This window comes from Tasmannia lanceolata, unplaced genomic scaffold, assembly GCF_043159265.1.
Source record: "Tasmannia lanceolata isolate RefF3 unplaced genomic scaffold, GAP_Taslan_0.1 ptg000003l, whole genome shotgun sequence".
Lineage (NCBI taxonomy): Eukaryota > Viridiplantae > Streptophyta > Magnoliopsida > Canellales > Winteraceae > Tasmannia > Tasmannia lanceolata.
The window spans coordinates 2,208,596-2,232,124 of NW_027518680.1; the positions used below are offsets into that span (position 1 = coordinate 2,208,596).

General features: G+C 36.4%; 1 protein-coding gene across 1 annotated transcript; it reads right to left on the reverse strand.

Moving 5' to 3' along the window:
• On the reverse strand, window positions 1-23,144 carry LOC143847397 (protein ROOT HAIR DEFECTIVE 3-like). The gene is made up of 23 exons (XM_077356214.1): window positions 22,986-23,144; window positions 20,829-20,978; window positions 18,782-18,848; window positions 18,563-18,665; window positions 17,232-17,302; window positions 16,782-16,845; window positions 16,632-16,697; window positions 16,459-16,506; window positions 16,310-16,372; window positions 16,150-16,206; window positions 15,759-15,917; window positions 15,603-15,671; window positions 15,423-15,514; window positions 14,362-14,440; window positions 11,867-12,032; window positions 9,493-9,617; window positions 8,447-8,709; window positions 8,257-8,353; window positions 7,972-8,133; window positions 4,742-4,846; window positions 1,004-1,098; window positions 821-917; window positions 1-714 (listed from the first exon to the last, which is right to left on the reverse strand). Exons 1-23 carry the CDS (start codon window positions 22,987-22,989, stop codon window positions 466-468), a joined length of 2,451 nt encoding a protein of 816 aa, XP_077212329.1. The 5' UTR covers window positions 22,990-23,144; the 3' UTR covers window positions 1-465.
• Window positions 23,145-23,529: the final 385 nt, after the last annotated feature.

The window sequence follows — 23,529 nt, forward strand, 5'->3', positions numbered from 1 at the left end:
GAAACCCAACAAAAATCATTTTTTTATAAAACATGGAACAAAAACAAACATTGCATGCAGATTACAGACTCAAAACAGATTTGTCATGGAAAGTCCAACTTACAATGGGCAAGGGAAATGTAAGTTAGAAAAGAACTACCAAACTTTCCTAACCAAGAAAGCAGAACAGTGGCTATTGTGGGGAGCATTACAACCCTCCTCCCCTGTGAGAAAATAAAACCTCATAGACAAAGCCATCTTCAACCTTCTTTCAACAAACGAGAGCTCTATCCCTACCCCTCACAAACAGATGAATCATTCTCTGCCCCTCAAGACTTACAGATAAATGGACAAGAGAATTCCAACACATAATATATAAGTATGAGTCAAATTCTTCTCCGACCTTTAAGGAAGAGAAATCACATCTCGACGCGAAAGGGCTCTTGCATGGTCGTAACCAACCATATCCAGTACAAATGAGCTGTTCTAATTGCTTTCATCTTGCCTTTGCCTAGGAGGGCTCGAGTACTCGGCCCCACTCTCCGTTGATGTTATATTAGATGATGCGTCTGATGTTGAATCACTATATGTGCCATTCCTAATACCATTCGATTCCAGCACAGGGTTCCTCTGAGGATCAGAAGTTGTTGCCTTATGGCCTTCCTCTGCTAGTCTCTTGAGTATGTTCATTACAGTTGGAAGAAACTTGGTCGATAAGGAGAGAAGACCAGGAAGCTGCACTCAGAGATAAAGCTTGATAATCAGGTAATGGGACTTCTTAAAATACATTAAGCTTCAAGGAAGAAGGCTATAGTTAATAGTTCAATTGTTTACTACTCACAGCGCCATTACGGAATTCGCCTGAGATGTCTAGCTGGACCCAAAGGGCTTTGCCCAGCAGAAAAGCAACAAATATAACACCAAGATACAAAGGATTCCTGTCAAGTAAGATAGATCAGTGTGGGAGAGACAAGAATTAAAAGATTCAGCATCCACACTAATTACATAAATACATGGTAATTACCTCAAGAGCGTCATAAATTCATTGAATCCCAGGATAACAATGGCAAGAATTGCCCATGGTGGCGGCAACCAGTTGTTATTACGCTTGTTGGCTTCCTGCAAAGTAAAATTAACCAGAAATGCTTGATGGTTAGGGCTTTGTCTTACTGAATGTGGAGGTGATATGGGTACAATTATCTATGCATTTTTTCCTGAAGAAGCTAACCAGATTCATTAAGGCTCCGTTTCTTTCGACGTAAAAATGGACGAAAAATTTGTTTTATGTTGTAAAAATGAATATAAAAATATTTTTACGTCAAAAGAAAAAGAGCCTAAAGAGAAAAATAGAAAATACAGAAGGACAGAAGCCCACCCAGAAAAATAAAAATTAAAGGCAGTTAGAGATTGCCCCTCAATAAAATCCTCACGACAAACACCGGCTTCAGAAAATCTTCAACAGAGATAATAGCATATTTAATTAGTTATCTCGGCAATAAATAGATGTCATCATAGAAGTTAAGGAAAAGAGTTATGGGGAACTTGTGTCCTCCATTTACATGAGAAGCAGTTTAAATGCAGTTCTGCTCATTGTACTATGTCCCTTGCCAAAAATCCATTAGTTCATTTGCTAGTATTGGGATTTGTCAAAACGAAAGATTTAGATCACTACTCAAGGTTCTTCCTTGAAGGATTATTTCCAACAGTTTCCACAGCTCTGGACTTGATCTCTTTGCCCAAGCAAGTGCATTGGTAGAGTCCCCTACTACCAGTGAGCTTCATGGTGAAGTTCCCTTTGAAGATGGGCAGCCCGGTGATGAGTGCTGATTTCTCTGCCCTGTTTGAATCTTTCGTGCCAATTGGCCGGGAATACACCTCCACAAGATCTACGCCCAATGTGATGTCTAAACTGCCATTGAAGTTTAGTTTGTAGTAGTTCGGAGAAGATCATCAAGCTCTGAGTTTATATGGTCTTTGATAATAATATTATCCTCCAATCTCTAAGAACATTTCCCCACCAAAATGAACATATTACTTTTCTTGCTGAAATATCATTGCACGATCAGTAGCTTGGTAAGCTTCTTATTCTTGTTCATTAATGTATGCTTGGATGCAACATCATGGTTCAAGATCATTGAACAGAGAAAACGTCATCGAATTTGCTGTCAGATGTCACATTTGATAGTTGATTTGTAAGCAAAAACATCACCGATTTCATTGAATGGACATCATCTATCCTTCTCCATTGTTGACCAAGTGGTTGCTTGCATTTAGTTTGGAATTCAGATCCATATTCAATTATGCTTGTTGGTGCCGATATTATTATAAGGAATCAAACAAGCTTTCATGAGTGTTCATTATCTATCTTTCTCCGTTGTTGACTGTATGGTTGCTTGGAATTAGTTTGGAATTCAGATCTGAATTCCATTATGCTCTTTGGAGCTGAGTTCATTCTAAGGAATCAAATTAGTGAAAATACACTTTATACTTTATACCCTGTTCAAACAGGGAATAGCAGCCACAATGATTTCTAACATATTGTCTTCCATAGAATGTAGATCTTGGAGGAGATTTCCCAGATTTTGAATAGCATCAGGAATCAAAGGAAAATCGATTCTTTGCTTTCTGCAAACTGTCGTTTGGAAGTGTACGAAATTGTGGAGTTTTGTTGGAGTTCTGAGTTTTTTACTTGGAAACAACAAGGTGAGCAATGATGGAGGGAGTTTCTTCTTATTCCTGAAACCATTCTGTGATTGTTTGAGTTCTGTTCTCTCTATTAGACACTTTGATAAATCTATGCTCAGTCCGCAAAATAATTTTCTAAGCAAAGATTTATGTTCGATCCTAGGGTTTGGGATGGTTTCAACTCATTGATTACATTCTTGGATTGAACATCACTATTTTGCAACCTTCTTTGAACGAACATATGTTACCTGGATACGGGTGCGGTTACCGGATAATGCAAGGATCTAGTGCTAAGATTCTCTAAGCTCCATAGTAATAGGATACAGATATGGCAAGGATTCAATAGGTAAGTGGAATATAACTAAGAATCCTTTAAGAATATGTTAAAATAGTATGAACCAAACATGGATTTGAATTTTAAAAAGCGCACACATATCTCTCATACAACATATAATATTAGGATATAGATATGGCAAGGATTCGATAGGTAAGTGGAATATAGATAAGAATCCTTTAAGAAAATGTTAAAATAGTATAACCAAACATGGATTTGAATTTTAAAAAGTAAACACACCTCTCTCATACAACAAATCAGCACCTATTCTAGAGACCCCTCTCTCTAGCTTATAAAAAGAAAAAAAGAAGGTTTATGTTCAAAAGGTCATCTTTCTTTTGTCTATACTTGAAAGACTAACACCTAACCAATAGCAGCAAAAGCAAAGCAAAAAATAAGGATAAAGATGAGACATATCCGACATGTATCTCACAACCTTATCCTTATCATATCTTACTGAGTCGGGTACCACACGCATTTGAAGGTTCCTGGTTTCATAGGAAACTGTCTCCAATTCATGGATTTGTTGTTACCCAATAAATATAGAGATTGTAGAGGATTTACATGGAACTTATCATGTTTGGCAAACTGATATGCATATGGTTCAGATCCTAGAAACTATTTGGAGTGTAAGTTCTGAACTTGGGCCATCATTGTTGGATTGGGTTATAGATTCGGATAAAGAGAGATTCATTAACTTAATTCCTTTAGAGTGCAGATTATGTGAATTATTACCTTATTTCCAGCAAGAGCATTGACGGAAATATCATCATATTATCCCAAGCTTTGTATGTATTCACATTATGAATCGAGGAATTATCATCATATTATCCCAAGCTTTGTATGTATTCACATTATGACTTTCGGTGAGAATACTAGGGGTTTCATTCTTAGTTGTTTGCACTTGCTTTTAGGGAAGAAAAAGGGTGTTGATTAACTATGAGCTTAGTCGATAATTGCTTTTCTTATATAATTGACGGGGTTGACAATCACTTGGCTGAGATAGTGAACAAATTGGGATTATATCCGTTGACTGCTGAGTTCGGGAAGGAAAGAGGCCAGGTATTGTGGGCTCCAACTTCGGGTACATTTCATAAAATGGGTTAACGATATCAGATTTCAGAATGACAGCATCCATATAAGCAGTGGCTTAACCTCAATATAACAGAAGGGAGAGTTAGAAATATGACTCGAAGGTTGACTTTAGAAATTGAAAAAGGGAGGAATGATTTTATCATTTACCCATAGATTAATTTAGATGCTGCCACTGAAAACACGAAAAAAAGATAACCCTACAGTTTTAGAAATTAGATGTTCCACAAGTTTCTTTGCCTGCAAAAAGAAAGTTGATGTATTCTTGTTTCATAGTATCCAAGAAGACTTGTCAGAATTGCATTTCAACAAATAACTTTATAAGTTCACTCAAACTAGGTAGCGGAAAGGAATATAACTTGCACCCCTCACAGGAAAATAGGAACTTTCAGAAGACTATCAGGCACTTCATAGTACCACTTACAAGAAAACATCTCGATTAAGACAGCCAATTTAAATGTTAACACTATTCATTAAAATCAAACCTACGAATTCTACCAGTTAAACTGAGAATGATTATATTACTACAACAAGAAAATGAGTATGACAACCAAAGGCCAATAATATTTCCATTTCAGCATGGATAACATGAAGAAATTAACAGAATATAACAAAAATAGCATTGAAAAACATAATACACATGAGGTTTACCTGAGCAGCAATGGCCTGAGTGACACTGTACTCTGTATCTGTGTTGAATTGTCTCCACAAAGATTTACATTGGACAGGTGAAATCAAAGTTTTCGTCAAGGGAACCTGGTAAGAAAATATCAACCGTAAACATAAGTATCACAATACAATAAAGACCATTCCTAGAAAATGATTCTTTCCAAGAAATGATGCATTTCTTTGCCCCAAAATGCATCTCTCTCTCTCTCTCTCTCTCTCTCTCTCATGGTATAAACTCATAAGACTCTTTCTCATAGGAACTCAAAAACCAGAAACTTCCTGTTTTATATATTTGGACCAGTGAGCAATGCATGCAGTCATATGTTGATTCTCATGTTTATTTTGAGGTTTCACATGTCCAAATTTGATTTCTTCATTAAACTTCAGCATGATTCTTATGCTATTCCTCTAGTTATTCAGCCCTTACAGAACGTTGATGCTTTACGAACTAAAGAAACAAACACAAACTTCATAACCTGTTAGGTCCAGGATATGGAAGTAAAACAAAAGAAAAAATAATAACAATAACAAAAAAAAAATGATAACAAGAGCCTTACTAAAGAGAAGGAAAAAAATTACAAAATGGGTAGAGATTCATTCCTCCACATAAAGAACATTGTAATTTGGTTGGAACCATGTTTCAACAAAGAGACAGCTACATCTTATCATATCTCTACAAATATGAAAAGGAAATACCAGCCTGGCCAATGAAAAAGCACCCAAGAAATCACATTAGATGAAATTCCCTAAATCTTACATCTATCATCCAACTCAGAAAAAGATCCGATAAGTGGAAAGCAATGCTCTTGCCTCAACTTTGCTCAAGTCAGCCATGCCAACCAGATCAGGAAAACCTTTAAGAATCTCACCTTGATCATCCCTAACGGTATACTTATTTTTCATGAATTCTGCTCATATGATTACTTATACGTTAAGCAATTACCATACAGTATCCAGGTATAAATGTATAAGGCACAAGAATGTCATGTGTACAGAACCCAGATGAAAGCATCTGGGTTACATAATTGATCACTACTGAAGTTATCTAGGATCCAAACATCTCATAAGACTCATAGTGACTGAGCATGAAAAGTCAGCAGTATGAGAGAACTCATCCAAGACAAAAAAGATACACAGCTGAACCAAAATTTCAAATAACAGAGTCAGCAATCTTTGATTAGGAATTTAGAAGAAATTATGACATTTTCTAGTTGGTTGAAGCTTCCGTAATTTCATGATAATCTCCCAGACCATAGAGATCCAAGATACAGCAAACTATATTATAGTCGATTAGGAATTTTTGCATCCATGTCATGGTCTCTGTAACCCATCAAATGCAGTGCTGAAGATGGATAGCGAACTAGATTATAGTTGTCTTTTGAACAGGTTCTAGGAACATGTCCTTCATATTTATTTATTTGTTTGTTTTTAACTTCAGAAATTTCAATATGAAGAAGCACCTAGGTGGATGTAGCAGAAAAGAGAGAACTTGGTGTCAAGATGGGGAATCATTTAGTTCACCAATTGCATAAAACTGCAGATAACCAAGATAGAATTATAGTAAAGTTACACCCCTACACTGATACCATTTTAAATACCTAGGAGATTTAGGGTTTGCATTCATTTTTCTAAAGAAAAGTCAACAGAAATATATCTGGCACTATTAACATTAAACTGATATACCAGGTTGGGTTTAGAAAAAACTATGGCCGCCATGACGGGGTTTCTTTCTAGATTTACACGAGAATTTTAGTTCTATTCCAATGATGTTTTTCATTGTAGCTTGCTTTGGGATCCCTTTAGGTAGAAACGTGAATGCATGTATGTAATAAACTAAAAGGTAAGGAATTCAGATTTGTTAGTGGATGTGTGTCATGTTAAGAAGTACTTAGATCACATTTTTATTCATTGAAAGGTAAGGATTGGGACACCATGCTCAAATGTCTTGGCAGGGTTTTTAAGGGTAGGGTATTTGAGCTATTTACTACATGGCAAAAGGGCTTATCTCTCTCTCTCTCTCTCTGATATGTTGGGTATCTAAAATGGAAGAAATAAAAGAATCTCTGATAGCCATGAACCTACTACGTGAAAAGTGAATGGAAAAATCAAATTGTCTATTTTTTTTTTTTTTGAAAATTAAAATAAATAAATCAAATTGTCTATTATTTATAAGGATCTTGAAAAGAAAGAATTTTGCAGCCTATTGGTCATAGACATAAGCATTGGAAGGATATTTGTATGTGCCACTCTACATTGAATGTGATTGAGGCTAGATAGACACCTACACCGCTAGGCACCATTAAGCGAAATTTGGTGGAAACTCTTGTGGCTACTGGCTATCCAAGTTGACGGTGATTGGAGAAGCATTTGATCTGAAGGACGCCGTCTTGGCATTTCCAGGCCTATAGGCAATTAAAACTCGGAGAAAGTGGAAGTGCAAACTTTACCTATTGGATGCTGGATTTTCAAAGAGAAGACGGCAGGTCAGTTATGGGACAAGGGGAATCAAAGTCAATTCTCACTCTTACCAAATACAATTTTGGAAATAAGGGACCTACATAGAGATTTATTACCTAACCTCAAGCACAATATGAAAAGCATAATGAAGTGGCAGACTCATTAGCAAAGGAGAGGATTGAAATGGCAGAGCATTGCTCAGAACAAGTTATACTACTTCTATAGTTTTGTATTTGTCGTTTCCTTGTGGTTATTTATTGTTTGGGATTGTATGGAATGGGCCTAGAATCAATGGTAGGGATCAATCCTAGGTTTTAGACTTATTATGAGGAGTATTTAAAACTCCACCTGTGTTTTTCACAGCCTGTCTCAAGCCAGGATAAAGGAGGAGGCTTGGCGTCAGGTTGGCAGCCGGCCGTAAACTTTGCCACTCTTCTATGAAATGAATCCTTAGGCTTAGTTGAGTTGAGTATGAGAAGTATTTAAGCTCCTACAAGGGATTTTTTGAGAGTCTTTTGGCTAAGTTAGGAATTTGTTTTGATTTATTGTCGATTTTCCCCATCATGATTTGTGGTCCATTTCTAGCTATTTGGATTAAAGTTATTGTTCTTTTGATTGAGATTTGTTCTTCAATTGGTGATTTCATTGCTAAGCATCTGAAGAAATCAAATTGCATCATAAACACACACTAGCATAGCTAAAACAAATAATCACAAATTTAACACATCAATAGTTTCAAAAGCTACAAATGCTACCTCTTCCCAAGTGCTAGAAGCCAGTGGGTCAAATGATGTGATGCTCCTATCGGTAACACCACTGTTACCAGAACCCACTAGACAAAGGGAGAGAGTATTCTCAATATTATCCGCATGGTCATCCAAACGGACTGCTGCCATAACAGAGAGCAACTTCAAGGACTGCAAACAAGAATAAAAGATATTCAGAGATCCTCAAGCTAGAAGAAACCAGGAGTTCAAACATTAATTATAATGAACTCCAGATGGTTATTTTCAGATATCAAATAATCAGTTGTGATATACCGCAGAGCGAGCAGTTTTTGTGATTGCTCGGATATCTTCCTTCCCAGTCCAAACTCTAGGCATTGAGTCAGAATCCCGATTAAACAATGTAGCAAACCTACAAACAGTTTAAATTTTTAGTTCCATTTTGTGTACAAGAAACAACACTTTCTATAAATTAATGCATGGCCATCCCAGCTTTTTCTCTTACCTGTCCTTCATATGGCTCAAGACCCTCCCGGCTTCTTCTTTAGCCTTCAACTCAACCACGTTTCTTGCATAGTCTGCAAGGCTTTCAAGCATTTTATCCATGGTTTTTTGGTCAATATCAAAGCCAGATAGGGCAGAAGAAAATCCAGAGATAGCTGACTCAGTCTCCCGGTGAAGAAGTACTCTTATTGCAGGCCAGGTATCACTGCCAGCTGCATCTAGAAGAGCTTCCACGGGTTCTGCAAGAGCTGCTTTGAGTTGTCCCTGCAAACATATCAAGCTTCCTTAGCCACCAGTGGTTCCATATCCATACTTAATTTTCATTCGTTAATTCGTAAAATGATGATAGTAAATGGATATATTGAGAGAGAAAATCAATATCCAGCACTGGAAAAGTTCTTTCTTGAGAGAAAATGATCCATCCCATGAAAATTGTTAGAAGTGTTGGTGTAATGAAATACCCATATAAGGGTATTCTTGTCATTCTACTCGTAACCCCCACCCACCACACACACACACGCAAATATATATATAGGAAATGGTTTGTGTGCAGTTGCACAAATAAGCTATCTGTGCATGGCTGCACAAACCATAGTGGGGGCCACATTTTTGGGGGGATCCAAAGCATTCATTTGGAAGGCCCTTTTCCATGGATAGGGTGTGTACCAAAAATCAGCCCTATAGGATCATCCTAACCCAATCAAAGTTGGAGGGGGAAATGGACAGACACTGTTTCTGCCCATTTTTTCCCTCCACAAATGGCAGGGTTAGGATGATCCTAAAGGGCTGATTTTTGGTACACTGGAAGGGCCTTCCAAATGAATGCTTTGGATCCCCCAAAAAATGTGCGCCCCCCGCCCGCGGTTTGTGCAGCCATGCACAGATAGCTTATCTGTGCAGCTGCACACAAACCATTTCCTCAAATACTCGTGTGAGAGGGAGATTGGCAACTCTCTCACCTCTTCTCCTCCATCTCTTCTCTTCTTCTCTCTTTTACTCATGAAAGATAGAATACCATTAACAAAAATGAATACCAGGATTTCATACCTCATACAAAGAATTAAGTTCAGACAGTTTGGCAGCACGAACAGAAGCTACATGTGCATCAATATCACGTCGAAGCTTCTCCCGAACTTTCGAAGAATCCCAATTCGCTTGTTTAATAGCCGCATCTGCAGTTTTAACTAAAATCAGCAATCTAAAGATTTATACATGAGTAATTAGGCAAACAATGCTTTGAAAACTTGAGATTAAAAGAAGAAAAAGTGCCAAACGAATGTTTTGGTTGGAATTTAATGTTTTATTTGGTTATGTGTAGGGAAAGTTCAGCCCATTGACATGTCATAACATCCTTTTATATGCCCAAAACCGTATGAAAATTCAGTTTTTTCATCATTCTCATCTGAAATACCCATTTCTTCACAAAGCTAGACTTTGTTACTTCCACCCTCTTTCTTGTTGATATCGTAATGACTTTATGTTTGTAGACCAGGTAATTTCAGTCCTGTTGTATTACTAAGAAATTGCCATTACCTTTGGGGTATCTTGGTAGCCATGCCCAATCTCATTGTATAACCCCCCTTTTTAATAGTTATCTCATTGTATAACTTACACCAAGTAATATACTAACTATTATGCCCACAGAATATTCATGGCAGGGTCAAAGTTCTGTAGCAAAGTCCAACTAACCCTCCTACAATTCTGTAAATTGAACTCTTACTCTAGCAGGCCAATGCATTCTGTAAATCAAATCAGGTGATTATAATCATTCGTATTCATAACATTCATGGCGGCAAAGCAACATATAAAGGTTTTGTGTCGCTCAGATCCACCAGCTCATCTCAAGAGCTATTACATCTGAAGCTGCTTAAAGAACATGCAGGAAAGAGATGTAGCAGTTACCTCACGACTTTATGGGAATCACTGATTTTGCCATTAGGAAAGAAGAAAAGGTCAGTTCCTTGATTTTGATGGGTCTATTCCAAAGAAGTGGTAAAGCGGCATGATGTTCCAAAGATGATCATTTCAAATCACAGTCGTTTAGTTTTGCTAGAGAATATGAGGTCTCAATGTTGAGTATATGAGATCACCAGATCTCAACATTGAATCATCTAGGTGTTAGATTACACAACTACACTAGATGAGGTAGCTGTGTTAGATTAGGATTATTCTGTTCTAATCTATTTCCATGTTTATCATTATCTTTTTGTGAAAGTCCTTTGAGTGTTCTACAAAAAAACTCATTAGGGTCGATTGTAATCATAAGAAATATTAGTGAAATTGTTTTCTAACATGGTATCAGAGCAGGTTCAACGGATGGTGCCTTGAAAACTACTCGAGTAGCTTTGTTTTTTGCCGGATGCTTGATCTAGTAGTCCGCTCATCCCCGATCAACATCATCGATGCCGCAATCTCATTCACCAACAATCGTGGACATGCCAGCCTCGACGATCGTCATCACTCATGACTGCCATCGTCTTCCTCAAGACCATTAACACCATGCGTCAACGGAACACCCTGGCATCTTGCCTCTCATCACCAGTTACCCTCACTCTCGCCACTCTTAAAATATACTGACGAGATCTCACCGTTGGATGTAAGAGTATACGAGATCACCAAAACTCACTGTTGGATCATCTGGGCATTGTTTTAGGCAACTAGACCAGATGAGGTAGCTAGGTTAGATTGGAATTATTCTATTTTTTTTCTTTTTCCATGTTTATCTTTAGCTTTCTATGATTACTCTATATAAACACTCATTAGAGTTGATTGTAATTACACGAAAGGTTTATATAAAATAGGATGAACTGACATAAAAATGAGGAAGTCCATGTTTAGAGTTGTTCTATATAAGCACACTCTGTGAGCCCACATTCCATGCTTATCATGTTTAGCTTCTAAGGTCTTTCCGATTGGATCAAAATTTTAGCCCCCGTGACATGGCGTTGTTTTTGTTTCTTTGCTTGTGAGCAGCTCGGTCTGTGAGCGTTGTCTTGTTCATTCAGAAAGAAAATATTATTATCATGTCCCAAATCATGCATTACTAGAATGTGTTATGGCCAGGCCTCAATTGGCATGATATGTTATTGATGTAGGAAGTTTCAAAATGAAGGCTTATAATTCCATAAGTACCATCTTTCAGAGTAAAAAATGAACCTTCAACGATTCCTAAAAAAACAAACCCTTGGGACTAATTTTATATGGATCCAACAGGACTGGCTAGCAGCTACTGAGAGGATAAGGAAGAGAAATTGGAACATACTGTTTTGAGAAGGTTAGTGATAGCTGATTCAATATAAAATGGGATGAACTTACACAAAAGACATTCAATTTTATTGCAAGCTGACTCTATGTGATGATCAGAATTAAAATTTAAAAGCGAAAGAATATGAAAAATAAATAATCTGATGTACACAAGTACCTGCAACTCCTTCATCAAATATTGACATAAAAGATTGAGTGCAATCACGAGAAGCCACAGCAAATCCTTCCCCTTTATTCAGAACCTTATCATATGCTTCCTTAAAATTATCCAGAGTTCTTGACCGCAGGTGCCCCAACATGGATTGATAAGCAGGGTGGACTAGCTACAAAGTTCAGCAAAATATGACAATAAAAAAAAGTGTAGACGTACATTTTCTTGATTTAAGCAAACTTATATCACTCAAAAATGATTGAAACCCATGAAAAGTAACATAGTTTCTAACTTAGGAATTTAAGAATGAGAAGAACTCCAGATAGATACCCTGGACTGGTAACTTTTCTATACTGATGGTAATTAATGTAATTATGAACCAAAGTTACTGGACATGCCAAAACTGGAAACCATCTGTTTGATCAGAAATTGGCACCTGCAACAATTCAGGCATGCATTTGGAGACATCTCCAACAGATTTATTTGTATCTCAGATACATGTTTAACTTCTTGAAATGCTGTACATGAAAGAAAGTCCTAAAAATGTTGTCTATTTATGCAAATCTCATATACAGTGATCAATGAAAACAAAAGAATTGCTTCTTGATAGAAATATGTATAGGCAATGCTATGTGCTACTGCCCGTCATTAAGGGTAGTTTAGTCATTTGGTTCAAAAATTGTATCTAGGTCTCATTGTGAAATTTTTTTATGACTTAATAAAATGATTATCTATCTCCCCTTGAATTCTCTCCTCTCCTCATCTCTTCTCTTCCCTATGCTATTTGATGCAAGCAGTTTGTACATGGTATTGGTACCAAGGCAGGCAAGACCTCAACGCCTCAACGGTAGAATCCATCAACTGTAAGAGGTACTTTGTTCACTTCCACATACTTCTCTTCTTATTTCAAGGGCATATATCTTCTCATTCCCTTTCTCATTCACATCCTGTTGATAAAATATCTCTTTTCCTTTAATCCATCTTTCAACATTCTTCCTATATTTTTTCCTCTCCACAAAAACCCAAATTCCCCTTCCCTAATACCTACAAATTTCCTTGGCCTTTTCTTCCCTTTCTTTGCTCTTCTGCACCTCATTTAAGTTGAGGCGCGCACCCAATGTAACCCTAGTTTTGCCCCTCAATTCCCTCTTCCATCTCTGTCTCTCTTCTTTCTTACATATGATACCCCTGCCTTTTCTCTTTCTTCTCTCATTCTCTTCCCTTTTGATATTTTCTTCCCTTTCAATTGCACCCTCAAGCCTAAAGTTCCCACACAAATTCTCAATGTCTCCACCTCTCAAGATCTCTAGAAAACCATACCTGATTTCTATTCCCAGCAGTCAGAGTCTCACACCATAAAGTTATGAATGGAGCTTCAAAACTGTCTAAAAGAAAAATATTCTTCCTCAAAGTTTCTGAACAAAGTTCAGTTGTTTGATTGGTTGTGGAAGCGGATTTATAAAATTATTCCACCGTAGATCTTCTTAACTAGACATGTAGCCACAAATTATCACAATCGAGACCACAATTTGACAGAAGTTTTTTTTTTTTTTTTTTTTTGAGTGGCACCTGACAGAAGACAATTGATACTAAGAAGGTTGAAGGGTGTGCATACATGCACCTCTCGGGTGTTTGTACCTTTGCACTCGTTAAATCTCAGAACAATAACGATGGATGACTGAGATCAAGGTGGAAGATGAGAACTTAGGGAAAAAGAACATAAAGAGAGAAGGGTTTTTTAAAGAGTAAAATGAAACTATAGATGTGTTTTTTTATAAACTCCAACTAGGGTTTCATATCAAAGCCCCAACAGCATAATCAATCACAACCACAGGTAAGCATGCCAAAATATAAATCATCAAACTTCAACTTCCTAACAAGGTGACGACTGACGAGTTGCTGACGGCACAAGGGTTACCTAAAGAACCACCTTCTCTCACATTAATAGGAATTAGTGATTAATCTTTGTGCATAGGCTATGGTCTCCAACACGTGTTGGATGATACACGTCATGGTGTAATTCTAGAAAACTGACAATGACCTTGAATTAGATTTATTTACACCAAGCAGAATTATCCTCAATGATTGTTAGGTTTGTTTGACTCATCTCAGATTCCCTATCTTCGATCTTAGCAGGTTAATCATCCTAATCTCCAGATAATCAGGGCACCCAATCACATCCACGTGATTGACCTCATCCCGGACAGACACTCATGCCGTGGTTGCTCTTTGTTGTGCTAGTAGCAAGCCTTACCTGTTGACGATTATTAATTAACTAATCTAGTGCTTATATATGCATCAATATAAGCAGAAGCTAGAAAATGTATAGTTTCCAGAAACTCCTGTTGACAGAAGAAATGAAAACCACTATGGAAGAGAGAGGAAATTCCAATTATGTTTATGGTAATGGTATTGAAGACTTCATTGTGGATATGTATAGTTACTAAAAAAAAAAAACATATCGACAAATTCTTAGAAGAGTAGAGGTATGTATAACATACATGCAGTAATTTTGCTTCCAACTGCTGCCGCTTTGCAGTCCTGACACCTTCCTCAAAATAATTAGCTTCCATGTCATACCTACAGAAGAAGATAACGTGTCTCGGCATTAGAACTAGGTACATATGTTACAGCTTTGCAAGCTACTCTTACTACCATAAAAATGGATGTGTTGACAAACAAATTTTTTAAATGTTTAGAGCCTTCTATTACAACTAATTAAGTACATTAAATTATAAGAAAAATTCAAGTTTTAGCTTTTTTTAATGGTAATTCAGGTTTTAGCTTTATGTTGCCATTAGTAACAGGGAAGACGTAGAAGTAATGAATTATGTGCCATATAAAGGGATTATGTTATAATATGAGTATGAATATTATGACAATCCAATCCACAAGGTTCATGGGAACACCATTCAAAAAAAAAAAGGTTCATGGGAACATCCAAAACAAATTTTCTATTTAAGTCACATAAGTGACATACAAATTACATTCAGTATGACTAAATTACCCTTACATTACAAGCCATTTAGGAACTTTTCATGGAAATAATTCAGTATTTTTCCATTTAATATATACTTTTTCTTTTATAGGTGCCTCTTTATTTTGCTACCAAAACAAAAGTCTGTCTTTAGCTAAGGGTAAAATGGGTAGAGGAGCATTATAAGTTATTCAGGAAAATGATTGTTGGGCGGATGGGGTTGGGGGGTGGGGGTGGTTGATTTTAGTAAACAGAAAGTGATTAAAAATAGGTTACTTAAGGTGAAGAAAACTGAAAATGCTTATTTCACAGTAGAAAAGAAGCCAAAAAGGTTTAAAGATATAAAACGATACTTAAAAGTATAAAACATAATACATGTCTATGAGATCAATTTCTATGAAAACTATCTAGCAAAGTGAATTGGCGTGCTAAGACTAATGTGTAATAATACATGGACATCCATTTTTTGTGAAATGAAGACAGGTAGTAAGCACAAAGTTGAAGTAAAACAAGTCATGGTAAAACTACATCACAGAAACTGGAAAACAGATTTATGTCCTTTTGGGGCCAAAAAAGAATGCTCACTCTGATAGACATCTTTCCAGGATTAAGCTGAGCTGCTTTCCAAAGACTGGAACTGGGCCAGATTTTACACCCTCTTCCAACAGAAGCCAATCCTGCAATGTTTTCAAAGAATTTCTGATTTCATTACAAATGTCACATTACGATACAAATGTTACACAGTACATGATGAACATCAAATACCTCATTAGCAGTGAAATGACTAAGCTTTTCATTGGCAATCTCTTCACAACGTACAGTAGCAACCATAACCTACAAATAGAATGATGTAAAGTCAACACAAAGAGAATCCACATCTTTTAATGTAGCTTCCAACAAAGATATTATTTACATCATGACCTTGTGGGCAGGAAGATCAAGGTCCTTGTTCTCCTTGATTATTTTCCAGATTTCTTGTGCACTAAAAGAAAATCCTGAGGCAGGAACGACGCCCCGCCGATCTCCAGCAAGTCCACCGGGAGTAATAGAATGAAAAAATTGTTGTCTTAGACTTGCGACCTTCATTAGTGATTAAATTAAAGTCAAAACTAATAATCACATGTCAAAAGAAGTTTGCCAACAAATGATAGCTACTAGACTCCTGTATAGCATTCTAGAAGAACATGATACAGGTTACAAGATAAACTTACATCTTCAAGGTAATAATATCGAACACTAAAAGTTTGGAAAGAGGTTTTACTGAATGCAGATTACATTGATGAAATCATTGGCATCAAATCTGGTAAATTACCTGCTCTTTAAATTGCTCTTCCTTCTCTTCATAACTTGAAAGAGCAACAACTTGAACCTAGCCATTTCAAGGAATAATAAAAAATCCATGCAAGTACAGAAGCAGTTATGGGTAATTAAAGAAAAATACAGGTTATATTGGTGAGGTTAAACTATCTTACATTAAAAAATTCACTAAGTGGGGTTTCCTTGTGAGCTTGTGGTTTGGGAACAGAATCCCATATCTGCAAGCAAAATATCGGGTCAGGCCACAACATTAGGAACAATGATATGAAAATCGATTGAGAGAACAGAAAGAGTGGATCAGTACCTTCTGAATATCTTCCCTCAGAACAGGTTCCAAATTTTCCAATGGGGTCTGCGTATACCCAATAAAAGAATAGACAATGTAAGAAGCAATTACACAAAAATAACTACCTATAAAAATAGAAGAGTTTTATCCAACTACCCCTCTCAATAGAGGATAGAAACTGGAATATGCACCTTAGTTTTGTCACGTATGACAAATAGTAAAGTTGTTTTACGAGGACTAAACAACCGCATCATGGCCTGTTGTAACAAATTCATAACCAAAGTCAACAATTGGAATCTTTCAATTTAATGGTTGCTTGCATGCATATGCACCAAAAATACCTGGAATACTGTCTTTAGAAGAGGCTTGTTTGCAGCCTGTTCACGGCCAATATCATGACACCACCTAAAACAACGAAAAGTATTTCAGAGAGTCTACCAGTGGAAACTAACAAAGCATCTCGCTGCCATGGTTTTAAATTTCGACCGCAATCTGAAATTAAGACCATAACCAAAACTACCTGAAACCGATATTTCGGCCAGATTTTTTCCAAATTTTCGGCCAAAATTTTGGTAATTTCAGCCGGAATTTCGGCAAAAGTTTGAAATTCATTTTCTCACCAAATTTCGGTTTCGGTTATGTCCGAAACCGAAACCGAAATTTTAAACCTTGCTCGCCACCTGACATCAAGAAAATAGCAGGAAAATGTACAAGAGGAAGAAAGAAGCCGCCTTGGTTCATTTTTATTTCTTTCTAATAAATGGCGAACTTTAATAAAGTAAAATACTAACATATTTATAAGCACTATATCTGAAACTGTAAGAGCAAAAAGTGCACTCTGCTTCTCAAATGCAGTGTCATCCTGAAAATAGCATAAACAATACATAATACGGAGTAAGTGGGAATCTAGATTTTATTCAACTTCAGTTCAATAATGTAACCAGAATCCAAATAAAAAGGCAAGAATTACTTGCTATGCATTTGTCATAAGACACTGTAAACAATCAATTCTAAAAATAAATTATTATAAAAAACACACACACACACAGAACATAACCCTGACCATTTCAGTAAAGTAATGAGGTTTGTTTAAGAATGAGAAGAATGAACAAGGAAGAGAAATTATAAGCTGTCTTATTGGAACACCAAAAGACTCATTAAGCCCTAGCAATTCATTAACCATTACAACATGATAGAATAAACATATTGAGATCAAATTTCCCTCTTTAAGAAGAGGTTAGCTTAATTTTTGGGAACTTTACAATTCCAACTCTAATGGTCATTAATTGCATTCTCTAATAAAAGAGAACACCTCTAATTATTCATCGAGGTTCCTACAATTAAATGATTCAGAAACGAAATGACAACGGAAAAATTAAATTTATGTCCATGTTCTGTATTTCCTCTAGACATCATTAAATATTCGGTGGCTCTAAGAGAAGGCTTTCTCTTCCTGCTACAGAAATTTCGGAATATCCACATGGAAGGTCTCTGTGAACTGTAGAGTTTTTTAACTTTCTTCCTTTCTGGACCATGAACCATGCCAGTAATTAGCCATTAATTTTGTTTAACTGTAGAGTTTTTTCTTTCAGAATCACCATAGCTACCTATATTTTAAATGAACCATGAACCATGTCAGTAATTTCCCTGTTCCTCTTTACTAAAATATTTCTAAAATTTAATTAGTATGTAATTAGCCGTCCCCAACTAGTTTGGGACAAAGGCTTAGTTGAGTTGAGTTATGTAATCAGCCATTTCCTTCAAGGTTGGTTCTTGCTGAAAATAGTGATCATCTAACTTTCCCAAATTCCATTATAAGCTTGATTTTCATCCATCTTCTAGAAGCATTCTGCATGATAGTCACTTTTCATTATGACATTATCAGCAAAGGGTATATGGTTCAGTTGTATATATATGTTCTATCAAGTGGTCAACAACACTAAAATTAGAGCATTACAACTCAGTAAATTCCATAATAATATTGATTGGGTGGTTATCACCAGCAATGCATAAAGATAACGCCTAAAATGAAGTGATAACATGATATCATTAATTCCTCTGTTGAGGTAAGGCCATGAAAATAAATGATAATGTCAAAGGGTATAAAGATTTGGATAAACACCTCTCCTCGTTCCCTTCCATCAGTACCCTCCAAATCCATCACAATTGTACAAGGGTCGACGTCAACACACTTTGCCATCCAAATACCTTTAGTAGTTTGGGACCTGAACATATACGGATGCAATCTTTATTTTTTCCAACATTCAAAAAGTTCAACTCAAGCATCACTAAATAAAGTTGAGGCCGTCTAAAGTAAGAAAACAATAATGTGAAAACTTACCTCCCCTTAAAAGTATCCATCTCCCGAAAATTGGTACGGAAAAGTTGATTCAAGAGAGTACTCTTCCCTGCCCAAGAAAGTTGTAACAGATGTTATGAAACTCTCTTTGGATAACCTCAATCTGAATGATGCATTAAATAATCTATAGGGATTTTGGCATGCGAATAAAGGAAAATATAAGAACACATAAAAGTCACAGGGAAAACAAGAAAATGTTGTGTCGCTCCCCTGGTTATAGATTTGATAAATAATGAGGTCACAACTCTGCTTCTTGAGCTCTGACTATTTCTCAAGATGCATCCCTGCTTTCATGGATTGACGAAGATGAATACGCACTCACTCAATAGCCCATAAAGTAATCTGATGAGTTTGGAATTGAATCTACGGAAATCTTTTTAGTATCAAACTAGAGGTGAATGACTCAATCACATACATACATTAAGGAGTGAAGGAAAAGAGATCACCAGGCAAATATTGGTCTATCCAAGTCAGTGTCTACTCTCAAGACACCCATCCTTTTGTATAACTAGATTTGTTCGAGGTGGAATTACTTATTAAGCTAGCTCACTTTTTTATCTCCCTCATTCGGTTCTCTCCCTTTAAAACATTTCCAAGAAAACATTATTGTGAAAAACAATCAAGGAAAATGACCCATGCTATACGGAATCTTCTGAATGGGTGAAGTACCCATGTCAGATTCCAATACTTCGGGAACAAATAGTCCGATTAGAAACTTCATTATGTGAACCAAAATTCGCCCGAATTGGAACAAATAGTTAAGGGATTTTTATGTGTTCCCAAGCTGAAGTGTAAACTGCATTTCGAACTGGGTGAATTGGCACGTCCATAGTGGCTTGTCATTCACTTCTGGAAGACCCAGCATCAGTTCGGAAGTAGCCTATATGATAAGGGGGAAGGAAGTTACCCCAGTTGCTCATAAGCCCTTGACAGGCACATATGATCCATTAAGAAAGCTAAGAAATAACACAGATTTACATCAGTGTCAAAAATGAGATACAAGAATCAAAGAGAACATACGTGTAGGAAATCTTGCATCTACATAGTCGAGTTCAAATTAAAATTCATATGAACAAGTTATCTATACTTATGAACTACTTGCACACATACCATGATGGAAGCTTTCCCCTCACTAAGCATAATATACAAACTAAAATGGAAGGAGTAAAAAACAAGAAATAAAATTGATATTAAGAAGAAATGCGTATTAGTATGTGTTAAAGTATAAAAGATAAATAACGCCTTTCTCCAACAGCTTAATCTTTTGGAGAAGTTGGTACGTTAACATGGTATCAGAGCCCAAGGTCTTGTGTTCAAACCTCCTGGATAGCAAAAATCCACATGCGATGGTCGGCCCAAAGTGTGACCACATGCGCCACGTGTTTGCCAAGTGGGCCACACGTGCGGGGGAGTGTTAAAGTATAAAAGATAAATAACGCCTTTCTCCAACAGCTTAAGCTTTTGGAGAAGTTGGTACGTTAACAGTATGCTTGCTTGCTTTGTGATCAATTATTAAATGAATAAGTAACATGTGATTATTGTCAAGACATGCCCCATCAAATCTCCAGCTATTTTACCTAGATATGATTATCAACAAATATTCATAAAAGGTACAACTCTGGATGATGGGCAGTCATTAACCCATCCCTTTGCACAAAGAATCGTTAAAATCATCCCCAACTAATAGCAAAAGTAAGGCCTTAATTAACAAGATATACATTACAATAAACAAGTAGTCTTTCTAAGAATTCTACAACATCCATCTACAAGTGAAACCTGACCAATAGTGCAGAAAAGAAAAGGAGAAATTGCTATGATAGTCTCCTTGATCGAGAACGTTCCTAAGAGTAAGTCCTACCACCACATGAGGAAATTTCAAAATAACCAGGAAAGAAAGTAAAATCTTCATGTAGAAGTACATCAGTTCTCATGGAAAATACCCCTAGACCTTATCACAGTAGTACAGATACTTAACAAAGATGGGATACTGAAGGTTCTAAGTATTAAATTTAAAAAACTAGCCACATACCACTACTTTGAGGACCCATGATGGAGACCACAGCATAGGAGAGTCCACATTCAGCCAGCTTCACTGCTTTCATAAAACTTTCAAGGCCAGAGACATTAAATACACCATCTCCATCAATGAGGTGGGTAGAGCAGCATTCATCAACCATTTCTGGACGGAGAAATTAAAAATTAATTAAGGAACATAATTCATGAATGCCAAAAATTACATATGCAATGCTTCTAAGTTCTAACATACGCCACATATCTTAGATTGTGTAGAGAAAAACAATTCCACTCGAGATAGATGTTTTCAATTTGATATTCTTTTGTAGTTTCAAGAAAGAATCCTATGTTCAACTAGGAAGAAGATCAAAAGGCCATAGTAACCAATGCTTCAATCTCACATAAATATAATTTGACAACAAAATTTTCATTTGAGATAATTCAAAAGATATTAAGTTGTCACTGGCACATAAATGCAATGAAATCATCGAAAAAGAAAAAGAATAGAAAAACTAAGAAATAAGATGGAAGCTAAACAGCATCCAGGGAACAGGTCTACCAAAAATTTAGCAGGCAGGGGATAGACATCAGAGGATGTATGAAGCAAGACGGTGAGGAATAAAGAGTCAGAAGGTTGAAGGACATAGAGGGAAATATGGGAAATATGGGTAACATGAAAAAAAAAATATATATCAAATTTGCCAAAGTCAATGTACGGTGGAGTATATTATAATAGCTAATGAGGTAGGAAATAGGTTAGTGATTAACACAACTACTTTCTCAAACCTCCCTACATATTTTATGTCAATCTACAAAGAGCTTAGTCAAAATAACTTCAGTTTTTAGGGTGGAAGGTGTTTCCAAAACCTAAAGCAAAGAAACGGTTGGCCATAATCCAACTAAGTGACTTTATTCTCACTTATTCAAGCAACATTCATCTAGAAGTTTTTTTTTCATTTGTGAATGAGGGGGTTTGGGTGGGGATGGAGGGCTTGTTTGTATTGCTAGCAAGGAAGAGTGCTGGGAAGGATCCATTTTAAATCAGCAGAAGGTGGGATGATTGGCTTTTAAAGGGAAACTAGGTTGTGTGCATTAGACCTTACATAGTAGACTTTAGGCACTGTTCAAGGTGTAGGTCCTCGTATTGCTGTCTTAATTTGCAAATAATGTAATTAATTTTCAAATATCACGTCGATACTCATTATAGGTGCAACATGTTAGAAAGATCCAAAGAATCTGCCTCTAGAGCTCTTCCACAGCTAGGTTCTTCATTACGATTAGTTAACACATGGATCTTGCAGACAAACAGAAGTTTCTCATTGTTTTCTACAATATTCTTACAAAAAGAGGATAATGTATAAGAGGTACTGATTATATGACTGGATTTCTTCTCCTCGAGAGGTTGTTTCATGGTAATCATGTTAACATGCATGCTACAAATAGATGAATCCAGAGCAGGGCTTCTTAAAAGAATGATATTGCATTGCTATTTGCGTACCAACCACATTAACAAACCATTTCATTTCTACACTACCAGGTGAATCCAGAGCAGTGCTACTTAAAAGAATGATATCACATTGCTAGTTTGGATTTTCACTTAAATGATGATGTAATATGAAAATGGGAGCTAAAATGCAAGGTTCAAATAGGTGGCTCCAGCACAGTGATTCTTAAAAGAATGAAATTGTGCAATTTTTCAACCCACTTCATTTCTCTTCCGTGTGCTTCCCCAACACTATAGCTCATAGCAATTTGAAATTAAATCAACCCTCAGATAACAAATCATCCACAAACACAGGCTTATCAGCATGCACAAGACCCCCCTTATAATGAAAAAAGTCGTTATTTCGATATGAATTTAACCTAGAAATCAGTCTATAGAAAGCCAGAGCCAAGGAAAATAGAAATATACAGAACACTTATACAGAAAAAAACAATCAAACCCAGATCACAGATTACCTAAAACAGATAACACTCCGACCCAATCACCACATAAACATCAGCTTTAAACAAATATCCTCAACACCCAGATCACAAAATCAACTAACACCTTTTTTTTACTCATACCCATCACCAAAAACACTTAAATCTTTGAATCAAACAGCATAACAAGACCAAATCCTGAAAGAAGAAAAACAAAACAAACAGATCAAGAAAAGATAATTCACCATACCCATCAAAGAAGGTAGATCTTCCTGGCTCTAAGTATAATCAATTGAATACTCTCAGATCGAATTGCAAGAAAGAAAAGGGCGATCCAAGCTTCACATAGGTTTACCCACTTTTAAAAGGAGAAACTACTCTGTAGAAAGATTAAAAACTCAAAAGGAACATAAAAAGAAAAAAAAAGAAAAAAAAATGGGGTCTGACTATACGTAGAGGAATTCGTATATTCTATGTATAATCCTACGGTTTGGTGAAGGGTAAGCTTGCAGAGATTGGATTATTGCACCGACTTTTATGGGACCCACCAACCGCCCACGTGTCGTTTTGCCCACGAATCGATTCCTTACACCGTATAATTTCTCTGCCTTCTGAACTCGAACTTTTGAAAAAATCATTTTACTTGATTTTTTTTTTTTCTGCTTTTCTGTTATTCCAATTTCTAATTTCTAATAGCTTTTTAGTTTTTTCTTGACTAATTCATTTTTTATTTTTTTTAATTAAATTAGAAGGTAGTTGGAAACTTGAAAAACGGAAGCCGCCTACGTGGCAGC

Bases quoted from the DNA above. Each gene is read 5' to 3' on its own strand.
- LOC143847397 (XM_077356214.1), bottom strand. The intron at 14,441-15,422 runs GTGAGCATTCTT...CTTCTTCTGTAG, and splicing joins CTGGAAAGATGTCTATCAGA to GTATGACATGGAAGCTAATT. The intron at 8,134-8,256 runs GTATATCACAAC...TCTTGTTTGCAG, and splicing joins CAAAAACTGCTCGCTCTGCG to TCCTTGAAGTTGCTCTCTGT.